Source organism: Stegostoma tigrinum, chromosome 38 (assembly GCF_030684315.1).
Source record: "Stegostoma tigrinum isolate sSteTig4 chromosome 38, sSteTig4.hap1, whole genome shotgun sequence".
Lineage (NCBI taxonomy): Eukaryota > Metazoa > Chordata > Chondrichthyes > Orectolobiformes > Stegostomatidae > Stegostoma > Stegostoma tigrinum.
Window position 1 is genome coordinate 21,122,955 of NC_081391.1, and position 17,296 is coordinate 21,140,250.

At 44.7% G+C, this 17,296-nt stretch overlaps 2 protein-coding genes across 2 annotated transcripts; both read left to right on the top strand.

Moving 5' to 3' along the window:
- LOC132206537 (ferritin, middle subunit-like) lies at positions 1-2,279 on the top strand. Its single transcript, XM_059640732.1, has 4 exons — positions 1-102; positions 1,074-1,220; positions 1,793-1,918; positions 2,133-2,279. Exons 1-4 carry the CDS (start codon positions 1-3, stop codon positions 2,277-2,279), a joined length of 522 nt encoding a protein of 173 aa, XP_059496715.1.
- A 12,556-nt stretch (positions 2,280-14,835) lies between these two features.
- LOC132206585 (ferritin, heavy subunit-like) lies at positions 14,836-17,229 on the top strand. The gene is made up of 4 exons (XM_059640821.1): positions 14,836-14,937; positions 16,017-16,163; positions 16,706-16,831; positions 17,083-17,229. The coding sequence occupies exons 1-4, from the start codon at positions 14,836-14,838 to the stop codon at positions 17,227-17,229; spliced, it is 522 nt and encodes a 173-aa protein (XP_059496804.1).
- The last annotated feature ends 67 nt before the right edge of the window (positions 17,230-17,296 follow it).

Consider the following 17,296-nt stretch of genomic DNA (forward strand, 5'->3'; position numbering starts at 1 on the left):
ATGGTTTCCCAAGTGTGTCAGAACTACCACAAGGACTGTGAGGATGCTGTTAACAAGCAGATCAACCTGGAGCTCTATTCCTCCTATGTTTACCTCTCCATGGTGAGCTTTGTGGAATTGAAGCCTGTGCTATGATAGTGTTGACCTGTTTGGTTTTTATGCTGAGTTAATGAATTAGCTGTATCATGTATTATTTTCTGTGGCCCTTCCCCTGTTGCAATCTAGTGCAGGTCTTAACACTGACTCTCTGTTTTGTCTTCATGTCCAACTGGCTCCTGGATGTGGATGCCCAGCTTGCTGTCTCTGGACAATGTAACCCTTGGTGATTTTTCATCTAACTCTGGAGGGATGATCTGGTCTTGGTCAATAATTAATTTTTGTAAAACTTTGGTTGTATTCCTTTTCTCAACAAAAGCCTTCCCTGGTGGAAACTTTTGCTGACACAAATATACTCCTTTTTTCAAACCTTGCCCTATTCACCGGACTGTCTTGTGCTCAAGATGTAAAGTTCCCTGAACTAAAAGAACAGCTGCTGCTAGACATTAAACACTAACAAAAATAGCTAGAAAAGCTCTACAGAGCTGGAAGAAATCCAAGCTCTGGGTCCATTGACCCTTTCTCAGAAGTGGCTTTGAGCGATGCAATGTGAGGAAAGGGGCACATTTTCAGACGATGTATGTGTTTTTTTTCTTTCTCTCTAACAAAGCAGTTAAAATTCTGTGGAGTGGGTGGTAGGACACTGCGGTTATTCAGGTGGGTGATAGTGATAATGAGACTGCTGACTGAGCTTTCTGGTTGTGTTAATGAACACATGTCCCTTCATTCAGTTGGACAGGGGCTGAACTGGTCTCCACCTCCTGAACAATAGTGTTTCTAACCTGCAGAGCAGGGATGTCTAATGGCTATAGACAGCTCTCCCCTTCATCATCCATGGAAGGTGACTTGCTGCTTTGTCTGTTTTTTTTTTTAACCACTTAAATGTGGAATCAAGATGGTGCCCAGGTTAGTTCCAGAGTGAGGAGTGTCAGTCATGAATTTCAGACAGTTTCCTTTTAGCCTCTCTCTTCCCACAGTTCTCTTACTTTGACCGGGATGATGTTGCCCTGCATCACTTTGCTGAGTTCTTCAAGGAGCAGTCCCATGAGGAACGGGAACACGCTGAGAAACTGATGGCATTCCAGAATAAACGTGGAGGTCGAGTCATCCTGCAGGACATCAAGGTTAGATTCTGAAGCCTTCTGTTTGCAGCTTTTTGTGAGCAGCTACAATCGACTGGTATCTCCATCTATTTAGCTTTAGCCTTGAACAAATACTGTGTGAAGGGGAGGTTGTTCACCAAAATAGGATTCCTTTAGGTGAAAGGAAATACTCTGCACTTATGAGGGCAATTGAGAGGAACCAGAATAGTGAGTAGACATCAATGTGAATGACTCTCCTTCAGACAGAATGAGGTAACAAAAGCTAAGACAGGAAATTGTTGCAGTGTGGAAAGTAGCAGTGTCCAGCCTTTCTGAATCTGGAAGATGTTTCTAACACCACAATAGTGAAGCCAGGAATTACTTCCATTGGTACCTATTCTCTACATGTGAATTCTGAGAATCTACATTAACAGTAGAATGTGTTTAGAAAATTTGTTATTCCCTCAGTACAAAATCTAGTTGTTGTCTTCAAATTCAAGTTGGTTTGCAGTACCTCCCCTACAATGATGAGGGATAACTAACTGATCAGATGTCGACTAATGATACAACTGCCTGCTGAACTGTGCTTTCTGTTCCTGCTTCCCTCCCTCCAGAAGCCAGAGCAGGATGAGTGGGGCAGTGGTCTGGAGGCAATGCAGAGAGCTCTGCAGATGGAGAAGGATGTGAACCAGAGTCTGCTGGATCTGCACAAACTCGCCTCTGGCCACACTGACCCTCATGTGAGTTTGTAAACTTTCTTCTTGGAAGAAAGTGGTGTGTTTGTGCACTCTCTGGGTAAAAATCCAATTACCTTCTCCCAGCCTCCTGCAGGCTGTTAAAACAAACTTACAAATGCATCACCTCAGTGGACCTCCACCTGGTTGTGATGGTCACATCTGTCATGGGGGTCACTTTCAGACACTTTTGATCCTCTGGATTAATTTTCTCTTCCAGCTGTGTGACTTCCTGGAGAGGCAATACTTGGATGAGCAAGTGAAGATGATCAAGAAGCTGGGAGATCACATCACCAACCTGAAGAGATTGGGAGCCCCTGACAATGGCATGGGAGAGTACCTGTTTGACAGGCTCACACTCAGCTGAATGGGGTCAATAATGTGTATGTTGTACATGGTGACATAATGCTAGTAACTTGGTTGTGCTCTGAGCAAATTAAAATAGTGTTCACCATGCAACTGAGTACTTTGCATAATTTCACAGCTGCTTCTGGCTCTTGGTATTGCTGTTTGACACCTGATCATGAAGTGTTTTTCTGTTCTGATTAACCTTTGATTCAATGCCTGCCCCACTGGTTTGCTCCTTTTTCTCTTGTTTGTAGGAATTAGGTGGGCAATCCTTGTAGTGGAAATTCCACAAGTGTTCAGTTTGGGTTTTTTGGCTAGTAAGCAGTGTTGTATTGACTTTTTTATTCCAAACCAGCTTCTGGTCAATATCTTCAGTGAAACCAGCCCCCTGTCTCAATGTTAGACACTGCCCTTGCAAATGTTTAGGTCTCTTTTGTAAATAAGCAGGGGCAGGAAATAGCAGGTTTGGGGAGCATCTGTGGAGAGAAAACTGTTCAGTCCCAGGACCCAAGCTTTCCAGCAATTTTGTTGTCGCACTTCAAATCTAATGATTTGAGCATACATTTACTCTTTTTGGAACAGGAATATATATATAGCAGAACATCCAGCATTTCAGATGCACTGATCTTTAGCATTTAGATAAGCAATTGTGTCCAGATCTGGGAAATTGGTTTCTCTCTTTTGCTGCGGTGGTGGAAGGAGTGAGGGCAGTGGCTGTTTGTAGGAGAATGGCAGAGTTTGTTTTCTTGTGTATCAGTCTCTCTGCTTCTAGACAATGATCCTGATTAGGTAATGAAGCAGTCCCCACCTTCGAGCCCCTGTGGTAGAACTTCTATCACTTCTCTGCAGTCTAAGGACGCCAAATGCTCATGACACCAGGAGAAAATAAAGCTCCAACCCAAATGCCACTGGTAGAAAGCAGCAGTTCCTATTCTTAGCAAGGAAATAAGCTCTCCTGATGTAGATTGACTGACTGGAATGTACCTACACCTGCAGAGCACTCTGGCTGCCTAATTACTGATGCTCAGGGGTGACAGATTCCTTTATAAAAAGGATGAGGATGTCTCTGAGCTGACACCATTTATTTATCCATTTCCGATTGCCCCCTGCCAAAGCCAGGTCAGAGTGTCACGCTTTGCTGTGGTTGCAGTGTCATATGCAGGCCAGACTAAGTAAGGATGCATTTTTGACACTGAATTTAATGCTACTCATCAGTTTCTTAATTCTAGAACTCCAGAGAGTTGTTGCACAGAATTAGAAGATCAGTCCACCACTCCAGAAATGTGATGGCCTCCCGCTCCCACCAGCCACGAGATTCATTCTTTGCACCACTGACACACACAGAGTACACTGTGTACTGCCTCCCAAAAGCTGCAGAAATCCACCATCGCTCCTGAGACAATACTTTCCATAGCCCTAATTATGTGCCATGGGAGAAAAGCATCTGATACAGGGGAACACCACCCCCTCTAACTACTCCACCAAGCGACATGCCATCCTGAGTTGGAAACGTGACCCGCCATGCTCCAGGGTCGGTGGATCAGAATCCTGGAATTCCCTCACTCAGAACATTATGGATCTGACGACAGCAAATAGGCACCAGCAATTCAAGAAGGAAAGCCACCACATTCTCTCATGGTGAGCCTGATCTCAGACCGGGTCCAATACCTCGGGATGGGCCTTCTTTTGTGAAATTGTCAAGTCCTAGTTCAACCCCATCTGGAGTGCACTGTTCCAGTAGGTGCAATCCAAAGATGCTTATGCACAGAATTTCTGGAATGAACCTGGGCAGAAAGTTAATTGGCTACGATGATAATAGTTTTCCCAAGTCTCTCGGTGTAGAAGTGGAAGGGATGTCTGTGCTTGAAATTTACAAGTGGATTCATGGATTTGATAGGGTAGATAGAGAGATCCTGCTTCTTTTCAATTCCATTCCAGGACCGAGAGTGGGGAATATGATTACATTCCTAGTAGTAGAAGTAAATCATCCATGATAAAGCAAAAAACAGCTGCTTTTTGGAAAGGATAATATGTGAATGAGCAGTTAGATATTTATTCGGTAAGATATTGATGTTGCCAATCACTTTCCCATTGCAACATATGACCAAACAGGTAGATGAGAGAAAACCGGTTGATGTGGTGTATATGGATTTCGGCAAGGCTTTCGATTAGGCTCTTGTACAAAATACGGAGGAATGGGATTGTGGGAGATATAGCAGTTTGGATCAGAAATTGGCTTGCTGAAAGAAGACAGCGTGGTGGTTGATGGGAAATGTTCATCCTGGAGACCGGTTACTCGCGGTGTACCGCAAGGGTCGGTGCTGGGTCCACTGCTGTTTGTCATTTTTATAAACGTAGAAGGATGGGTTAGTAAATTTGCAGACGACACGAAGGTCGGTGGAGATGTGGATAGTGACGAAGAATGTTGTAGGTTACAGAGAGACGTAGATAAGTTGCAGAGCTGGGCTGAGAGGTGGCAAACGGAGGTTAATGCGGACAAGTGTGAGGTGTTGTACTTTGGTAGGAGGAACCGGAAGGCAAAGTACTGTAAGATTCTTGGTAGTGTAGATGAGCAGAGAGATCTCGGTGACCATGTACACAGATCCTTGAAAGTTGCCACCCAGGTTGACAGGGTTGTTAAGAAGGCATACAGTGTTTTAGCTTTTATGAATCCAGGGATCATGTTCCGGAACCAAGAGGTTATGCTGCAGCTGTACAAAACTCTGGTGCGGCCGCACTTGGAGCATTGCGTACAATTCTGGTCACCGCGTTATAAGAAGGATGTGGAAGTTTTGGAAAGGGTGCAGAGGAGGTTTACTAGGATGTTGCCTGGTATGGAGGGAAAGTCTTACGAGGAAAGGCTGAGGGACTTGAGGCTGTTCTCGTTAGAGATAAGAAGGTTGAGAGGTGACTTAATTGAGACATATAAGATAATCAAAGGGTTAGACAGGTTGGATAGGGAGAGCCTTTTCCCTAGGACGGAAACGGCGAGCACGAGGGGGCATAGCTTTAAATTGAGGGGTGAAAGATATAGGACAGATGTCAGAGGTAGTTACTTTACTCAGAGAATAGTAAGGGTATGGAACGCTTTGCCTACAACGGTCGTAGATTCACCAACTTTAAGTACATTTCAGTCGTCATTGGACAAGCATATGGACGTACGTGGAATAGTGTTGGTTAGATGAGCTTCAGATCGGTATGACAGGTCGGCACAACGTCAGGGCCGAAGGGCCTGTACTGTGCTGTAATGTTCTATGTTCTATAACATAAAAGATTAATGCATTTTGGTTGAGAAACATAGAAAGACAAAACAGGCTCGATGTTACAAATCTGAGGTGAGTACGGGAGCAGAGGGACTTTGGGTTTCAAGTATGTTATTATCTGAAAGTGGCCGAGCGGGACTAACCTGCTATGAAGAAGGCTTTTGTGAAATGTGTGTTTTCAAATAGATGCGGAGAGTATAAAAGCGAGGAATAGATGTTACACCTCCACAAATCATGGGTTAGACCACATTTGCAGTACTGTGTTCAGTTCTGGGCATGGTATTTAAGGAAGGACATTAAAGCCCTCGACAGAGTTCAAAGGGCATTTACGAGAATGACACCAGGAATGAGGGATTTTAGATACAAGGAAAGATGAAGGAAATTGGGATAAATCTCCTTGAAGCATAGTTGATTAAGAGGTGTCCCCGTTGAAGTGACAAAAATAATGAACATTCTGGCAGGGTAAAGGAGGATATCCTGTTTTCACCAGTTGATACGGCAGTGATGAGGGGTCACAATTTGTCAGTAAGGGAGCTCTGAGATGAGGACAAACCTCTCTATTCAGAAGGTTGTTAGGATTTGGAATCTGATGCCTGGGAGAGTGGCGGAGGTAGATCCCATAGGTGGCTTCAAAACAAGAGCTGGATATATACTTGGGAGTGACGAATATAGAGGGTATAGGGCTGGAGAGGGGGACTAGGTGGGTAGCTCTTTCGGAAGCCGATACGGACATGATGGGCTGAATGGCCTCTGTCGTTAAAAATCCTCTGAATGTCCACCCAGGAACTTTTGTAAATTTTGGGTTTGTATTCCTCTCAGTCTTAAATGTCCAACCCAGTCCTCTTACATCAGGATACCCTGATCCTGGACTCCCCCATCATTGGGAACATCCTTCCTGTCCTTGCCCCGTCTGATCCTGTCACAGTTTTCTATGACCCAGAGCCAATTTGCCACCTTTCTGTCTCATATCCCAGCACAACAGGCTGAGAAGCTGACACCTCTTCTTCATTGACTTCCTCGTGCAGTTTGTCACAACCACCTTAATTTAGAAACAAAATGTTAAAGCTTTTTTCAATTGCCAGTCATCATCAGTTCTGCCCTTCTCTGTGTCAGTGCGGGATGGCCCCCAGGAGTATAAATACAGAGCTTGTCGGGGAGCAACTCAGTTCTAGGGTGGTCTTGGTTTTAATGAACAAGGCTAGTGATGATGGCCTCCCAAGTGTGTCAGAATTACCACAAGGACTGTGAGGATGCTGTGAACAAACAGATCAACCTGGAGCTTTATTCCTCCTATGTTTACCTCTCCGTGGTGAGACTTGTGATCTTGAATGGTCTATTTCAGTGTTAGGGCTGTGATATGATTGTACTGAGCCTTTAAGTGGCTTCTTGCTCAATGATTTAGTACTACCATATATCGTGTCTGTTGTCCTTCCTGGAATGAATCCTGTGAGTGCTCTTAATACTAATTCTGTAGCAATTTTAAGCTTGTCTTGTGTTGGAGCTGGCTCTTGTCTAGGAGTCCCCAGTATGTTGTAATTCTGGGCAGAGCACATTTTTGGTGCTGAGGGATGGCCTGGTTCTGCTTCTTAATTCAACTCCTCCTTCCATGTTGATATCAATGGCCCATTTATATTTGAAATCATTTACATCCTTGTGGAAGCCTGCATCAGTCCAAATCTAACTTTTTATATCTTGTCCTTTTAATGAAGCCTTTTTTTTAATAAGCATCCTAACTGTGATTAACTACTGGAAATAAAAGACTAAAATGAGCTGCTGGAAAAGCTTAGTGGGTCTGGTAGGATCTGTGGTGAGAAATCAGTTCCTGTTTTTGGTCCAGTGACCTTTCCTTCATGGTTTTTAGTTGCTAATTATGAGGAGCAGACTTTTTCCACTCCCAAGATGGATTATCTGGAACAAAAATCAGTCACTGTCTCTTGTGCAGATGAGGTGTTAGGACAGTGGGGCTAAATCAGATGAGTGATGTTGGTAATGTGAGGAGCTCAGATTTCAGCTTCTCTTGGTCAACATGCACATGTCCCTTCATTCAGTTGGACAATGCCCTGATTGGCTTCCAGCACTGGGTAATAGTGTTTCTGACCTGCAGTGCAGGGATGTCTAATGCCTGTTGCCAGCTGTGACCGTCACCGTGCACTGTCTCACCAAGTCACCGACCAGCGGTTGTAGCGGGTGCTACTTAATCTTTATTTCTAGATGTTTGAACAAATATCTGTCTAGTTTAGTTTATGGATGACCATAAATGTAAATACCTGTCTTCTTACTGTCCATCTAACTTCCATTTCGTGAGCAAAACCAAGCTGAATTGAGTGAAATTTACTTCCCATTTTGTCTGTTTGCAGTTCTCTCTCTTTGACCGGGATGATGTTGCCCTCCATCACTTTGCTGAGTTCTTCAAGGAGCAGTCCCATGAGGAGCGGGAACACGCTGAGAAACTGATGGCATTCCAGAATAAACGTGGAGGCTGAGTCCTCCCGAGGACATCAAGGTTGGATTCTGAGAATGTCTGTCTGTTTGCAGCTTTTTGAGCAGCTACAATCGACTGGTATCTCCATCTATTTAGCTTCAGGATTGATCAAATACTATGTCAAGGGCAAGTTGTTCACCAAAACAGGATTTGTTTAGGGAAAAGGGAAATACTTTGCATTTGTGACTCAATAGCAGAAGGCAATTCAGATGATCCAGGCTACTGGATGGTGAGCACATGTCCCTGTATGTGACTCTATATGGACAAGGTGAGGTAACAAAAGGTAAGGCTGAGAACTTGCAGCTACAAAAAGCAGCAGCATCCAACCTCACTACATCCAGAAGAGGTTTGTAATGCCTTGGGACCATTCTGGTCACTACATCAAACAGTAAAGCAAGGGATTACTTCCATTGCGACTGATTCTAGATACGACTTCTTTCAGAATTCACAGTAACAGTGGGATATGTTAACATTTCTTTATTCTCAGACCAGCATAAAATCTAGAGGGTTTTTGTATCCAAGTAAAATTTTTTGTCTGAATGTAACCCCTGGAAATGATGAGGGATAACTAACTGATCAGATGTAGACTAATGATACAACTGCCTGCTGAGCTGTGCTTTCTGTTCCTGCTTCCCTCGCTTCAGAAGCCAGAGCAGGATGAGTGGGGCAATGGTCTGGAGGTGATGCAGAGAGCTCTGCAGATGGAGAAGGATGTGAACCAGAGTCTGCTGGATCTGCACAAACTTGCCTCTGACCACATAGACCCTCATGTGAGGTTTTATCCCTTTCCTGGAAGAAAGTGATCTGTTTGTGTACTTCCAGGGTGGGGAATCCAATTATTTTTCTATCTGCCTCCTGCAGGATGTTTAAACAAAACCTTGTGAAGGCATCACTTGCATGCCCCTCCCCCATAGTGAGGTGATGGTCACTTCTGTCATGGGAGGTCACTGACATTTTTTGATCCTTGTTGGATTAATTTTGTCTTCCAGCTGTGATTTCATGGAGAGGCACTACTTGGATAAGCAAGTGAAGATGATCAAGAAGCTGGGAGATCACATCACCAACCTGAAGAGACTGGGAGCCCCTGACAATGGCATGGGAGAGTACATGTTTGACAGGCTGCCACTCCGTTGAATGGGGTCAATATCTATATCTGTTGTACATGGTGACCTCATTCTACTAAATGACTAGTTGTTCTCTGAGCAAATTAAAAGAGTGTTCACCATGGAACTGAGTACAGTGTGTAATTTTCATAGCTTCTGGTTCTTGGAGGTTTTTTGTGTTTTAACATCTGGTAATCAAATCCATTTTCTGTTCTTTCTTGCAACCTTTGATTCAATGCCTGCCCCAGTAATTTGCTCGGTGTTTGCTTCTGCTGAGAGTCTGTAGGGATTGAGTGGGCAATCTTGTCCTTGGAAATGCCACAACTGGCAAATATCTGCATTGCAGACAATGCCAGAACAAAATCTGTCCTCAGCTTTCCCAGGACAATTTTTCAGGACCAGCTTCGGCTCAAAACCATGACTGAAATCTGTCCTGTGCCTAAACATTAGGCATTGCCAAGGCCTGTCCATTCATTCAATCTTCAGCATTTTTGGAAAAACCAAGCTGACACTGGAAACCAGGAACAAAAGCTGCTGGGAAATCTCAGGTTTGGTAGTGAGAAGTGTTGAACAGAACCGGGACACGAGACACGTGTTTATCTCTTGACTGATTTTGTTGCCAGGCCATGAGGTGTTTTGCACCTACTTGTTCTCTTGCTTAAATCTTACTGACTTTAATAGGTCACAAAATTCCTCATTACAAGGATATAAAGTTGACCAATCGTGCAAGGTACACCTGCTTTTCTGCAATTGCTTACCATTTACATGTTTCCTGAGCTAGAGAATTGTTTCTCTAGTATGTCCTTTCCATTCAGTAGAATGAAAGCTCTGCTTTCTCCCTGACAATGCTAATGACTATGGCCTCTATTAGGCAATGAAGCAGTGCCCACCTTCTAAAGCATCTGCTGTAACTCCTGTCCTTGCTCTGCAATGCAAAGGTGACAAATGCTGAGGACACCTGATGACAATAAAGCAAAAACCAAAATACCACTTGCAGAAGTCAGTAGTTCCAATTTCCTTGACATTTAATTGTGAAGAAAATCAGCTTTCTGATGTAATCTGGCCTCCATGTGGCTCCACACACGCTGCATTGGGTCTAGCTCATTGCTGTCAATCACAATCAGTCACTGGTTTCTAATGGGTGACCACTGACAATTCCTTGACAGGATAAGGATGTCACTGACCAGGCAGCATTTATCCTCTGTCTGAACTGCCCATGGGCCCATTAGTCAACTACAGTGCTTTAGGCTTGGTGTCATATACTGGCCAGACCAGGTAAGGATGGCAGTTTGGCAGTTCCCTTCCCTGAATGACTTCAGTGAAAAGGATATTTTATTCAGACTAGGAATTGCATGCTCATTTTTAGGTTCATAATGCCCAAAGAGAGTTTTTCAGACAGAATCAGGACAATGGGCCTCAGTCCCACACTCCAGAAGCTTAACAGTTGCCAGCTCAGAGCAGCCACGAGATTCACTCCTTCCACCACTGACACACAGGGACTGCAATGTGTACTATCACCAAATGTTGTAGAAATCCACCAAAGCTCCCTAGACAACACCTTCCAAAGCCCCCATTACTTGCCATGGGACAAGGGCAGCAAATACATGGAACACAACCGCCTCTAAGTTCTACACCAAGCCATTCACCATCCTGAGTTGGAAACATGGTCCCATTCCCCTAGTGTGCTGGATCAGAATCCTGGAATTCCCTCCCTAACAGCATTGGGGATCTGCCTACACCAAATGGGCAACAGCAATTCAAGAACGCAAGCCACCACATTCTCTCATCTAATGTTAGGCCTGATCTCCGAGGGTTTCAACTACCTCTGGCTGATGGTTCTTTTGTGAAATTGTCAAGTTCTAGCTCAACCACAGCTGGAGTGCTCAGTTCTAGCAGCTTCGACCCAAAGATGGTTATGCACAGAATTTCTGGAATGAACTTGGACAGAGAGCTGGTTCATTGATGATAACGGTTTGTCCCAGTCCCTCTGTGTAGAAGGTTAAGGGATGGCTGTGTTTGAAATTTCAAAGAGGATTAATGGATTTGACAGAGTGGACAGACAGAATCTGTTTCTTGTCTATGGTCATTGAGGACTGTGTGCAAAATAGGATTATAATTTTCACATTACAACTAAATCATCCAGGATAGTGTCAAAAACAGCTTCTTTGTGGAGAAGATAATATGTGCACGTGCTGTTAGATATTTATTGGGTAAGGCTTGACTTTGACAATCACTTTCTAATTTCAACACTAAAAATATGTGAATAACACATTTTCTTTGAGAAACATAGAAAGACAAAACAGGCTCAATGTTACAAATCTGATGTGAGTACAGGAGCAGAGAGACTTTGGGTTTCAAGTATGTGATTATCTGAAAGTGACCAGCCAAGATGATGCTGTTATTGAGAAGGCTGTGGTGAACCAAGCATGTGGATGAGGGAAGGGCAGTTGACGTGGTGTACATGGACTTCAGTAAAGCCTTTGATAAGGTTCCACATGGTAGGCTATTGGAGAAAATACAGAGGCAGAGGATTGAGGGAGATTTAGCAGTTTGGATTAGAAACTGGCTTTCTGTAAAAAGGCAACGAGTGGTGGTTGATGGAAAATATCCAGCCTGGAGTCAGGTCACTCGTAGTGTGCCTCAAGGATCTGCTTTAGGACCACTGCTGTTTGTCATTTTTATAAATGACTTGGACGCAGGCATAGGTGGATGGGTTAGTAAGTTTGCAGATGACACTAAAGTCGGTGGAGTGGTGGACGGGGTGGAAGAATGTTGCACGTTGCAGGGAGACTTGGATAAACTGCAGAATTGGGCTGAAAGGTGGCAAATGGAGTTCAATGCAGATAAATGTGAGTTGATTCAATTTTGGGGGAATAACAGGAAGGCAGAATACCGGGTCAATGGAAAGATTCTTGGCAGTGTGGATGTGCAGATGGATCTTGGTGTCCATGTACATAGATCCCTGAAAGTTGTCACCAGGTTGATAATGCTGATAAGAAGGCTTACCGTGTGTTAGGTTTTATTGGTAGAGGGATTGAGTTCCGGAGCCGTGATGTCATGCTGCAACTGTACAAAACGCTAGTGCGGCCTCATTTGGAATATTGCGTGCAGTTCTGGTCACCCCATTACAGGAAGGATGTGGAAGCATTGGGAAAGGTGCAGAGGAGATTTACCAGGATGTTGCCTGGTCTGGAGCGCAGGCCCAATGAAGAAACGCTGAGGGACTTGGATCTGTTCTCATTGGAGAGAAGTAGGCTAAGAGGGGATTTAATAGAGACATACAAGATGATCAGAGGATTAGATAGGGTGGACAGTGAGAGTCTTTTTCCGAGGATGATGACTTCAACTTGTACAAGGGGGGCATAGCTACAAATTGCGGGGTGATACATTTAAGACATTTGTCAGAGGCAGGTTCTTTGCTCAGAGAGTGGTAAGGGCGTGGAAAGCACTGCCTGCCAATGTAGTTAACTCAGCCACGTTAGGGGCATTTAAACAGTCCTTGAATAAGCATATGGATGGTGACGGGATTGTGTAGGAGGTGGGGCTTGGATTAGCTCACAGGTCGGCGCAACATCGAGGGCCGAAGGGCCCGTTCTGCGCTGTATTGTTCTATGAACCTTGTGTTTTCAAATTGAGGCATCGAGCATAAAAGCAAGGAATTGATGATACCCCTCTACAACTCATTGGTTAGACCACATTTGCAGTGATGTGCTCAGTTCTGGGCGTGGCTTTTAAGGAAGGGCATGCAAGCACTGGACAGAGTTCAAAGGTGATTTATAATAATGACACCTGGAATGGGGAATTTCAGACACACGGAAAGATTAAAGAAATAGCGCTTATTCTCCTTGGAGCAAGGAGCACTTGTTGAAGTGATCAAAATTATCACCAATTCTGTCAGGGTAAAGGGGGATATTCTGTTTTCACCAGTGGATACGTTAGTGACGAGGGGTCACAATTTGTCAGTGAGGGAGCTCACAGTGAGAGGAGGAGAAACCTCTTCACTCAGAAAGTTGGTAGGGTTTGGTATGCGTAGCTGACAGGAGTGATGGACGCAGATTCCGTAGGTGGCTTTAGAAAAGCAGCTGTATACATATATGGAAGTGGCAAATTTAGAGGGATACAGACATAGGGCTGGAGAGTGGGGCTGGGTGTGGAATGCTTTCAGAAGCTGAATCAGGCACGATGGACCAAATGGCCTCCTATCATTAAAAATCCTCTGCATGTTCCCCCAGGAAATTCTCAGAGTTTGGAGAGGGCCTTTGTACTCCTCTCAGTGGGCACCTGTACAAGGCACCTTTAATGTGGGAAAGCTGTTACACATCAGCAGAGACATGGTCCTTTACACAAGGTAGACCCAGTTCCACTGGCAAAGAAATGTTGACTGGGGATCCCCCAACTGCTGACCTTCACCCACCGTCACAGCCAACGATAGCACACGCCTATCTTCCACCTGGATGGCCGTTGGGAACTTGTTTTGCATTGCACTTTACCAGGACCTTCCCCTCGATCGTACTGTCCTGGGTGGCCCTGCCAGGAGGTGAAATCCTCTTCAGGTATCACTCTCAGAACCAACAGAACACTCGAGGCTCTCCATCACTGCGAGGTGACAATCCACAGGCAGGAGCTGGAGGCAGGGAGATGCTGCTCAGGTACAGACCCATCACAGAATCGGAGAATTGTTGTGGCACAGCAGGCGGCCATTCGGTCCTTTGTGCCTGTACCTGTTCTGGTTGTTTTCTAATTCTGCCTGTAGAGATGTTACAAAATCTCTGGATCTGGTATGGACTTGGACCAAGGCTTCCTGGTCCACAGCTAGGGACATTACCCCTGCATCACAATACCCTGGCTGCACTGGTTGTACAAACTTAGAATCATCGAAAAAAAATTGTTGGATTCGGCCATTCAGCCCCCTCCAGACTGCTCTGCCATTCCATGTGATTGTGGCTGATTCCATAACTCAGTCCCATCTTCCCACTCTCTCTCCATACTCTTTGATCCCTTCAGCCCTCAAAGCTACACCCAACTGCTCCTGGAAAACATTCAAAGTTTTGGCCTCAAATGTTTTCTGTGGCACAGAATTCCACAGGACCCCCACTCTCTCGGTGAAGAGATTTCTCCTCATCTCAGTCCTAAATGTGTCCTTAGGCTGTGACCCCTGATCCTAAACTTTTCCATCATCAGGAACATCCTTCCTGTCTTTTCCACAGCTGACACTATGACAATTTTCGATGACCCCGAGCCAATTTCCCACCTTTCTTTCCCAAATCCCAGCACAACAGGCTGAGAAACTGACACTCCCCTTCCTCAATGAGTCCCTTGTGCAGTTGATCACAACCACCATAATTTAAAAACAAAACGAGCAATCTTTTCTCAAACCATATCTACTTCTTTCAGAAAAGAACCAAATGACCTATGACCTGAGTGAGTGGTGCAGAAGGTTTGAGATGCCGAATGGCCTCCTGCTGTTCCAATCACAGAATAACCATCCAGACCTGGCTCTCATCTCCACCTCTGATCAGCTCTGCTTAACACACCCTCCCCCTCTCTCTCATTGGTGCCTGTATGCATGGGTGGCTCCTGATTGGCCAGCAGCAACTGTCAGTCATCATCAGTTCGGTCTCCCTCTGGGTGAGTGCCGGTTGTCTCAGGAGTAGAAACACAACAGCTTTGGGGATTGAGGCCTTTGTTCCAGAGTTGTCCTTGTGATTGTGAGCAGGAATAGTGAAGATGGCTTCCCGAGTGTGTCAGAACTACCACAAGGACTGTGAGGATGCTGTTAACAAGCAGATCAACCTGGAGCTCTATTCCTCCTATGTTTACCTCTCCATGGTGAGCTTTGTGGAATTGAAGCCTGTGCTATGATAGTGTTGACCTGTTTGGGGTTTTTATGCTGGGTTAATGACTTAGCCGTAGCATGTATTGTTTTCTGTGGCCCTTCCCCTGATGCAATCTCGTGCAAGTCCTAACACTGACTGTCTATTCAGTTTTTGAACACTGTCTTAATATACAACTGGCTCCTGGGTGTGGATCCCCAGTTGTCCATCTTGGGACAGTGTAGCCCTTGGTGATTGTTTTCATTGAACTCTGGAGGGTTGAGCTGGTTTTGCTGATAAATTTAACTTGGTTATATCCCTTTTTCTTCAGAAAACCTTCCCTGGTAGGACACAAATGTATCCTTTTGTTTGAACCTTGCCCCATTTGCCAGACTGGCTTATGTTCAAGATCTAAAGTTCCCTTAACTAAAGACAGCAACTGCTGGAAATCAAACAGCAACAAGAATAGCTAGAAAAGTTCTACAGATCTGCAAGGAATGGTGGAAGAAATCCGGTCAAATTTTGGGTCCACTGACCCTTGCTCAGTGTGTTTTGTGAGCTATGAAAAGTGGCACACACTTGAAATATTAACTCGTGTACAACAAAGCAGTTAGAATTCTGTGTGGAGTGGGTGGTAGGACACTAGGGTTATTCAGGTGGGTGATGGTGATAATGAGGCTGCTGACTGAGATTTCTGGCTGTGTTAATGACTGACTGCATTATTCATAGCATTTCATTCAGTTGGATAGGGGTCTAACTAGTCTCCACCTCGCGAACAATAGTGTTTTATCACCTGCAGAACAGGGATATCTAATAGCTATAGACAGCTGTCCCCTTCATTGTGCACCATGCCACACTCTATTGCACCATTTTAGCAAAACACAGGTGAGGGATTGCATTTGGTTTTTGTCCTCTATTTCCAGAAGTCTGGCTAAGTATTTGTTATATGGGTTATAATCCATGGAAGGTGACTTCCTGGCTCTCTCTAGTTTTGCCCACTTAAATGTGGAGTCAAGATGGTAACTGGGTTAGTATCTGAGAAGAGGCATTGATGTATTTCAGACATTTCCCTTTATTGCCTCTTTCCCCCGACAGGTCTCTTACTTTGACCGGGATGATGTTGCCCTGCGTCACTTTGCTGAGTTCTTCAAGGAGCAGTCCCATGAGGAGCGGGAACACGCTGAGAAACTGATGGCTTTCCAGAATAAACGTGGAGGCCGAATCCTCCTGCAGGACATCAAGGTTGGATTCCAAAGCTTTCTTTTGCAGCTTTTTGTGAAATACCACTCAATTGTGGCTAGCTCAATCTGTTTAGCTTCAGGACTGAGCAAATACTGTATGAATGGGGGGGTTGCTCACCACAATACGATTCCCTTCACTAAAAGGAAACACTTTTGCACGTGATTGAACAATAGTTGGCAATTGTGATAATCCAGTATTCTGGATGGTGAGCAAATATCGGTGTCTACCGCTGCTTTGGACAAGATGAGGTGTCAAAAGGGAAAACAGAAATCTTTCAGGTGTGGAAAGCATCAGTATGAAGCCTTAATACATCTAGCAGATGTTTCCGATGCCTTGTGATTACTCTGATCACAGCATAGCAGGATCTGTTTAGAAATGTCCCCTTCAAGAACAGTACCAAATACAGCAGGTGTTTCACCAAGGTCAAGTCGGCCTGTAGTACTTCCCCTACAATGATGAGGGATAATTAACTGATCAGATGTAGACTAATGATACAACTGCCTGCTGAGCTGTGCTTTCTGTTCCTGCTTCCCTCCCTCCAGAAGCCAGAGCAGGATGAGTGGGGCAATGGTCTGGAGGCAATGCAGAGAGCTCTGCAGATGGAGAAGGATGTGAACCAGAGTCTGCTGGATCTGCACAAACTAGCCTCTGGCCACATGGACCCTCATGTGAGTGTGGTGTATTTAAATCAGGGATTTTGAATTAAAAACAGGGATCAGACACTTGGTCCTTTTCGTTAGCCACAAGATCTCCTTTGACATTGTGGAGGGTTTTCTTGGGTTATACCAAGATCATCCTGTTTCTAAAACTGAGCACTTTCTCGAGTGTATTTGGCAATCTCCATGACATCACTTCACTGTTTGGTCTCCCAAGCTGTATTTTGTTGGATTTAACCAGTTCCCCTCTTTGCTTTCTCCAGCTGTGTGACTTCCTGGAGAGGCACTACTTGGATGAGCAAGTGAAGATGATCAAGAAGCTGGGAGATCACATCACCAACCTGAAGAGACTGGGAGCCCCTGACAATGGCATGGGAGAGTACCTGTTTGACAGGCTCACACTCAGCTGAGTGGGGTCAATATCTATATCTGTTGTACATGGTGACCTCATTCTACTAAATGACTAGTTGTGCTCTG

What these genes read in the sequence shown, in the direction of transcription:
- LOC132206537 (XM_059640732.1), top strand. Translation starts at nt 1, where the DNA reads ATGGTTTCCCAAGTGTGTCAGAACTACCACAAGGACTGTGAGGATGCT. An exon ending in CCTATGTTTACCTCTCCATG is followed by an intron (nt 103 to 1,073) that starts GTGAGCTTTGTG and finishes CTCTTCCCACAG; the next exon opens with TTCTCTTACTTTGACCGGGA. An exon ending in TCATCCTGCAGGACATCAAG is followed by an intron (nt 1,221 to 1,792) that starts GTTAGATTCTGA and finishes CCCTCCCTCCAG; the next exon opens with AAGCCAGAGCAGGATGAGTG.
- LOC132206585 (XM_059640821.1), top strand. Translation starts at nt 14,836, where the DNA reads ATGGCTTCCCGAGTGTGTCAGAACTACCACAAGGACTGTGAGGATGCT. An exon ending in TCCTCCTGCAGGACATCAAG is followed by an intron (nt 16,164 to 16,705) that starts GTTGGATTCCAA and finishes CCCTCCCTCCAG; the next exon opens with AAGCCAGAGCAGGATGAGTG. An exon ending in CTGGCCACATGGACCCTCAT is followed by an intron (nt 16,832 to 17,082) that starts GTGAGTGTGGTG and finishes TGCTTTCTCCAG; the next exon opens with CTGTGTGACTTCCTGGAGAG.